Consider the following 8,194-nt stretch of genomic DNA (forward strand, 5'->3'; position numbering starts at 1 on the left):
CTCCAAAATATTTTCAGGAACTGTTGCTTTGCTTAATGGATGCAATAGACCAGTGTTCAGGGTGATTTCTAAATGAATATCTCTTTTAGGTCAAGAGGGAAATGAATAACTGGATTGTGTGTGTTGAGAGTGGTCCTGTACATTACCTGCAAATATTTTAGGAAATGCCACATGTCCCCAGGCCGTGGGGTCTTTACCAAGATGCTGGTGCTCCTGCTCTTGTGGTGAAAGTCCTGCTCTTGTTTTGTGCCCTATGGAAGTATCTCCAAAAAACAAACCACTGTCATTTGTTCTAATTTGAGGGATTTTTTTCCCTCCTGACAGTTCATGACTGCAATCGTAGAAAGCTGTGACTCCCAGGTTGGAGTGGGGCACAGTGAAGAGAACTGTCAGCTGGTGCCATTCACATGCATTCCTTGCCTTCACTGTTACCTGAGTTCACCTGCATGTCGAAGACTAATCTTTTTTCCCCAAAGAAGAATTACCTGGATTGCTGCACAAAGCCTGAAAGGCTACAAAGAATACATTTTACGATTTTTGTGGTGTGCGGAGTTTTGAAAATCTATAAAGAAAATTTACTTTCAGAAAGTTACGTCCAAAATTCTCTACATTTTAGATTCCCACTGTAGTCATCCAATTACTCTAAAGAATTGTGCCAACAATAAGTGAACAGACTCTGCCATAGTTATATTGTAGGCCTTTACAATAGAACAGGTTCAAATGCTTTATTGTCAGTGACAATGTCATTTTAAAAACAAGCTCTTGTGTACAATCTATAGGAAGGATAACCACAGGTTTCTAATTATAGTCATAACTGTAGACATATTAATAATAAAATTCCTTTAATTTGGGGAAATAAAACCTTAACAATTTTCAGTGGTTACAAAAATTGTCGGAAGGGCAGATCCTGTTCAAATGCATTTTCAGAGAACACAGTGTTCTTTAATGCTGCTCAATTACCTACATGGCTTCATTAAGAATAAAGGAACCCTTTTTGAAACTGAGGAGCATTTAAAAGTACTTTTCTAAGTTCTTTCCTCTTTCTCATCTTATTTTTCAGTTAATCCTTTGGCCATGATGATTCTAACCAGCACCTTCAGAGATCAGACCTAATTGTAAACCACCTTTATAAAAGTTTGTATCTTGACCGTTTTTAAGTGTAAAGGGTATCTTCTATTTCTATCCTGCATCTACTTTGTCATAAGTAATGTGACAAGGAGTTGCAGTGTCATAAGATCAACAGTCATAATTCAGAATCAAGTATAAGAACTGTCATTTCATTTTTATTTTTGAACCAAGAATTTAAACATTCACCTTCAAAAAGGGACAGAATAATTCTAAGGTAAACAGGAAAATGACTTATCATTTTCTCATTTTGATAAAGGCAACATTGTTCTCTACTTGTTTCCTTGACTGCCCAATAGCTGAGCCTCAGAGCCTTCTATCCTCTCCCCACTGGTCTCAAGATCACAAGCCAGAGGTCCAAACCAAGAACCTTGCAGAAATAGTAGCCACCATCTCCATCCAAGCCATGATCTGGCCACCAAATGTATTTCCATGATGGTTTGCATGGGGTGGGAGGACAAGTTCAATGCTCTGCACAGAGGTGCCCCTCGTGGAAACCATTCCTTCTTCTTCATCACAAGTGGGATCTGAAAGGTGGATGTGAACAAAGATGGTGGAGTTAAATGCAGAACCTGAGGCTACAGCCTTTCCTTCAACTCATGGGATTTTTAGAAAAATTAAATTATTACCAAAGACTTAAAACTCCTGAAGAAATGAATAGGCTTTATTTACAGTGAATTGGATAAGACCGCAGATCAGAAAGGGCATTTTAGAGATTGTATTCCAACCTGTTTTACAAGTCAACCAGAATTTTGATTAAAAGAATGTTTAAGTTTAAATTTGAGTTGCTTCAGGTGGAAAAGGGGCAGATCAGAGCAGGTCAGGGCAGAAAGAAATTTGGGGATTGATGGATATATTATTATCTTGATTGTGGTGATGGTTTCTTGGGGGTGTACATGTCTCAAGACCTATCAAGTTGTACACTTTAAGTATGGGCCATTTATGGTATGTTAATAAAGTTATTAAAAAGAAAGGGATTTGAGCTTTAAAGGGCCACAGACACTGAAAATCTGGAATAGTTTGCTGTATGATAAACTTCAGAATGGGAATATGGCCTCCCGTAGTTACTGTTTTGTATTGAATGCAGTCACAAACAGAAAAGACACAATACATTGTACTTCTCAGTGTCTTTCTGCTTCTTTTGAATCATATCTGCTTCATTTACTGACAAATTGGTTTTGACTCTCAACAATGGAGAAATCATTTACTTTGGCGGCAAAGCAGTAAAATGTATTCAGTTATATTGCCTGCATCATCAAGGGAATCACCAGCTAGGCTTAAATCTCACGTACTATTGTTGAGGAGGTGGGAGAAAGAATTAGAGTAGGGCACCATCCTGGTTGTACTGTCAGAGGCACAGCTGAGCTTTCAGTGTGAGAGCACAGACATGCCCGGCTGTTGTTGGTAACTGGGAATGGAGCCTTTCTTATCACAGTCACATATAAGTGAGCAGAGAAGAGTGGTTACAGAGATTTAACTCCATTTCCTGATCTAATTATTATATTTTTCATTAATTGATGGTATTTTTCTTTTATGTTTTTTCCGCATCATTCCACTGATCATTTCAGTCCCCTGCTTAAAAACATGCAGTGACTTCCCCTTGGCCTATTAGAAGAACCGAAATCATTCCTATGGCCCCAAGCCCTTCCTTTCCTGTCTGGCCTATGACTACCTCTCCAGCCCCAGCTAGTCTGATTTTCTCCTAGCACCCCTTCCCTTCTCAAGCTCTCTCTCCCTTTGTTCCAGCCACAATAGCCCTTTTTCAGTTCCTGTAACTAAATGTTGCCCTCAACATCAGGGCATTTGTACATGGTGCTGCCTCTGTCAGCAGCAGTTCCACTGGCCACCCACACTTTCTTCCACTTACCTCCTATTCTCTCTTGGCCCATCTCAGTCACTACTTCCTCAGGAAAGCCTTCTCTGACCACAGCAACCCCACTATTATGAGCTCCCACTTGTACCTTTCTTTCACGGTTATAATTTTATGTTTATTTGTGTGATCTTTGATTATCTGACCCCCTATATCCTAAGCTCCTTTGGGCAAGGACTGATTTTTAAAAATTCTAATAAAATTCCAGAATGTGGGTGCTCAGTCAATATTTATTGAATGAATAAATGGATGAATAAACTTAACTTTGCTGATTTCTTCCACATTCACAGTCCTTACTAACAACAGAATATTTTTAGGTAACAAAATGATTGTACTGATTTATACTTCTGTCTGTTGTTTATTACAGTTCCTACTGCTCCCCATTTTCACTTAAATAGTATTGTGGACTCTTCAATTTTTCCAGTTTCGTGGGTGTGAAATAGTGTCTCTTGGAGGTTATAATTTGCATTTCCCTGATTAATAATGAGGTCCAACATCATTTCATATGTATATGAAACTTTCATGTTACCCTTTAATGAAATGTCAATGTTGTTTGTTTCAAATGTTACTTCTCTCCCTTTCTTTTTCTCCTCTATTCCTGGAACTTTGATTAGAAGCTTGTTAGACTTCTTACTACATTCTCTACATCTCCTAATCTCTCTTATATATTTCTCATTTCTTTGTCTATCCATCTGCATTCTAGGTAACTTCTTCAGAATTACTTTTCCAGTTTACTGTCTTAGATGCTGTTTAATTCATTCATTGAGTTTTTTAAAAAAATTTTTATTTATTTTTTTTGTCTGCATTGGGTCTTCATTGCTGCACACGGGCTTTCTCTAATTGTGGCGAGCTGGGGCTACTCTTCGTTGTGGTGCACGGGCTTCTCATTGTGGTGGCTTCTCTTGTTGAGGAACATGGGCTCTAGGCACGCGGGCTTCAGTAGTTGCGGCGTGTGGACTCAGTAGTTGTGGCTCACAGGCTCTAGAACGCAACATCTCCTAATCTCTCTTATATATTTCTCATTTCTTTGTCTATCCATCTGCATTCTAGGTAACTTCTTCAGAATTACTTTTCCAGTTTACTGTCTTAGATGCTGTTTAATTCATTCATTGAGTTTTTTAAAAAAATTTTTATTTATTTTTTTTGTCTGCATTGGGTCTTCATTGCTGCACACGGGCTTTCTCTAATTGTGGCGAGCTGGGGCTACTCTTCGTTGTGGTGCACGGGCTTCTCATTGTGGTGGCTTCTCTTGTTGAGGAACATGGGCTCTAGGCACGCGGGCTTCAGTAGTTGCGGCGTGTGGACTCAGTAGTTGTGGCTCACAGGCTCTAGAACGCAGGCTCAGTAGTTGTGGCACACAGGCTTAGTTGCTCCATGGCATGTGGGAACTTCCTAGACCAGGGATTGAACCCGTGTCCCCTGCACTGGCAGGCAGATTCTTAAGCACTGCGCCACCAGGGAAGTCCCATTCATTGAGTTTCAGATTTTAATTATTATATATTCTTTTTTATAGAAATTCCTTTTGCTTCTTTGTCAAGTAGTCTAGGTCATTTTCTTGTTCCTATATAATACTTTTGATACTCTTTTCTTAAAATATATTAATGTTCTTACTGCAGATTCTTTATATGGTAAATTCAGTATCTAGTCTATGTGGACTTCATTCTATGGTCTGGTGCTTTTCTGGATTTAGGTGACTTATTTTTGTCTTTTATGATTTTTGACTAGGAGCTCACATTCCTTGGATCTTTATCTGTGACAGTTCTTAAGGGCTGGGCTTAAAGTCATTTCTTCACAGAGGATTTGCATTTGTGGCTGCAGATCACCCATGGGATGGGTATGTAGCACAGAACCACTTCACACTGAGTATCACTTGGTCTATTTTGGGCCAAACAAATTATGTGAATTCTGACACCAAATCTGCTTGAGAATGTAGATGTGATTGAATCTTCAAAGAGAAACAGTCTTTTTCCACTCCAACTAGGTCTAAGTGGAAAGCATCCCTACCAGAGCTCTCTGAGGGGTGGGATTTTTCCAGTTGACCCACTGAGGGTATCATTTCGGGGGTGTTGCAGCTCCAGGTATGGTTCCTTGATCCAACCTTCCACCTGGCTGTGTCTCCTGAGCCCTGGCAGGCCCATTAAAACACAGCTCTAGGTCTGGCACATACAAGTTCCTCCTGAGTAAATGCCAACTCTTGTGTCTCCTTACACTGCTGAATTTGTGTTTCTAATCATTTGTGGACTTCAAGGCTTTCTCTTATTTTTTTGCCTGCTGAGATGTGTTTGCAAAGATGTTTGTAAATATTTCATTCAGAAATTTTAGTTTTTTTCAGACTCCAAGTCCACCATAGTGCTGTAATCAGAATTGAGTTGCTTCCTAAAGGGATCCTTAAAAAGCATATGAAGTCTTAAATCCCTTCCAACTTCTTTTTTAAGTACTGATTTTGTTAGATAATTTTCTATAAACATCCAAAACTAGTATTGATTGAGATATTTTTTAAGGTTAATTTCTCTTACTCAAATGGTACTTTTTTGTTTCAAAATAAATTAATATAAATTATCTGTAAACTATATTGTTAAATGAAAAAAAGAAAGGTGCATACTTGTTTGAATATTGTGTTACCAGGATAAAATAAAAAATTAAGAGAGGACCTTATACTGTGAGAGACATTGTTAAAACTCAAATATAAGGCAACTCCTTTTCTGAGGGATAATTAAAGAAAAAGTTACTTGATTCCTATGAAGACATACATGGCCTACACTGGGACACATAGAGGAGGGTACTAGGGCAGGTCATATGTGTATAAGCATCAGCTATGACATCTACGCAGAAAATATTGAGTATAGGGGACCTTGGTGCAGATGCCTATTTGGAGGTAATTGCCAATCAATGGGGAAATAGGGCTCTTCCAGGTTTAGAGACCAGTCTAGGCTCACAGCTCTGGCTGTGTACCCTTGTTAAGTACAATAAACAAATGTCACCCTTTCTACAGGCTTCCAAATAGGGGCATACTCATCTGGAGGTCAATTTCAATTCTTGTACTTTGGATGTTCATTAAGTATTGTGTCATTCTGCTTGGACAATTTTACATTTATCCTACATTTTCTGGTCAGGAACTCTGACCTGAATTGAGGTTATTCTGTCTCTGGTTTTCTTTCTCATTACTGGAAAGGATCAACACAGCAGCAGAATACACATTCTTCTCAAGTGCACATGGAACATTCTCCAGGATAGATCACATGCTAGGCCACAGTCATATAATTAAAGTTCCTGTAAGTAGATTTACTGACCATCAAACTTGTCACTTTCCTTCATCAAGTTTTTAAAAGTATCTTCATGTTGTAATCGAACTTTCCTTCTCTCAGAAGCCAGATTATGTTCCACATTATCTTGTTCAGTTAGAAGTGTGACTGGTTTTAAATGAATCTAGAGAAAGAAAAACATTTATCTTTCATTGCCCTGTTAAATTATAAAAGCACATCATGAATTTTGCAAAAACAAATGATATGTCAGATTGTTTTCTAACTCAAAGTAAATAGAGCATTTATGGGTGTTTATATACACATTTTATTTTGACTTAATTTTTTTCTTAAAATATTTTTTAAACTAAAAAATCAACAGACTTAATTATTTGTTCATATAATATGTGCCTTAAAAAGTTTTCCAAATATTAATTTTCCCTGATTTAAAAAAGTTTCAACAGAACTACAAAATTAAAAATTCTTCAGATTAATGAGTGAGGAGAGGGACTTTGACTCCACTAAATTCTTATCAAGAAATGCTTTCTACCTTTTGCAAAATTAATCTATCAAAGGGAGAGAATAAAGATGTTCTAGAGAAAGCTATCATGTACCAAGAGATATTCCCAATTTGGAAATTTCAACACATGGTGAAAACATTGTCTAATAAGCAAACTGAAAAAATCAATAAGTCAGAATAAAGCCTAACTGACCTCCAGAAACCTGGAAATGTGATGCAACAGAATGACATAGAAACAAAGAAAACAGTAGCAAAGATCAATAAAACTAAAAGCTGGTTCTTTGAGAAGATAAACAAAATTGATAAACCTTTACCCAGACACATCAAGAAAAAGAGGGAGAGGACTCAAATCAATGAAATTAGAAATGAAAAAGGAGAAGTTACAACGGACACCACAGAAATACAGAGCATCCTAAGAGACTACTACCAGCAACCCTATGCCAATGAAATGGATAACCTGGAAGAAATGGACAAATTCTTAGAAACACATAACCTTCCAAGACTGAACCAGGAAGAAATAGAAAATATGAACAGACTGATCATAAGTAATGAAATTGAAACTGTGATTAAAAATCTTCCAACAAACAGAAGTCCAGGACCAGATGGCTTCACAGGTGAATTCTATCAAACATTTAGAGATGAGCTAACACCCATCCTTCTCAAACTCTTCCAAAAAAATTGCAGAGGAAGGAACACTCCCAAAATCATTCTATGAGGCCACCATCACCCTGATACCAAAATCAGACAAAGATACTACAAAAAAAGAAAATTACAGACCAATATCACTGATGAATATAGATGCAGAAATCCTCAACAAAATACTAGCAAACAGAATCCAACAACACATTAAACAGATTATACACGATGATTAAGTGGGGTTTATCCTAGGAATGTAAGGATTCTCCAATATACACAAGCCATTCAATGTGATACACCATATTAACAAATTGAAGGATAAAAACCAAATGATAATCTCAATAGATGCAGCAAACGCTTTTGACAAAATTCAACACCCATTTTATTATAAAAACTCTCCACAAAGTGGGCATAGAGGGAACCTACCTCAACATAATAAAGGCCATATATGACAAACCCACAGCAAACATCACTCTCAATGGTGAAAAACTGAAAGCATTTCATCTAAGACCAGGAACAAGACAAGTATGTACACTCTCACCACTATTATTCAACATAGTTTTGGAAGTCCTAGCCATGGCAATCAGAGAGAAAAAGGAAAGGAATACAATTGGAAAAGAAGAAGTAAAACTGTTACTGTTTGCAGATGACATGATACTATACATAGATAATCCTAAAGATGACACCAGAAAACAACTAGAGCTTCAATGAATTTGGTAAAGTTTCAGGATACAAAATTAATGCACTGAAATCTCTTGCATTCCTATACACTAACAATGAAAGTTCAGAAAGAGAAATTAAGGA

The 8,194-nt window shown here is 37.4% G+C and overlaps 1 protein-coding gene and 1 long non-coding RNA gene across 2 annotated transcripts in view; one reads left to right on the forward strand and one right to left on the reverse strand.

The window, feature by feature from the left end:
- Positions 1–8,194, reverse strand: part of ACOT12 (acyl-CoA thioesterase 12) — a 55,167-nt gene that overhangs the window by 24,510 nt on the left and 22,463 nt on the right. Inside the window, exons 5-6 of the mRNA XM_024125398.3 lie at positions 6,286–6,421; positions 1,496–1,652 (exon numbers count right to left, since the gene is read on the reverse strand). Of these exons, the coding sequence (XP_023981166.1) occupies positions 1,496–1,652; positions 6,286–6,421 (293 nt within the window). The remainder of the gene's footprint in view (positions 1–1,495; positions 1,653–6,285; positions 6,422–8,194) is intronic.
- The window catches only part of LOC114486735 (uncharacterized), a 32,232-nt gene that overhangs the window by 20,433 nt on the left and 3,605 nt on the right, over positions 1–8,194 (forward strand). The window lies entirely within an intron of this gene.

This window comes from Physeter macrocephalus, chromosome 8 (assembly GCF_002837175.3).
Source record: "Physeter macrocephalus isolate SW-GA chromosome 8, ASM283717v5, whole genome shotgun sequence".
In the NCBI taxonomy this organism is placed as follows: domain Eukaryota; kingdom Metazoa; phylum Chordata; class Mammalia; order Artiodactyla; family Physeteridae; genus Physeter; species Physeter macrocephalus.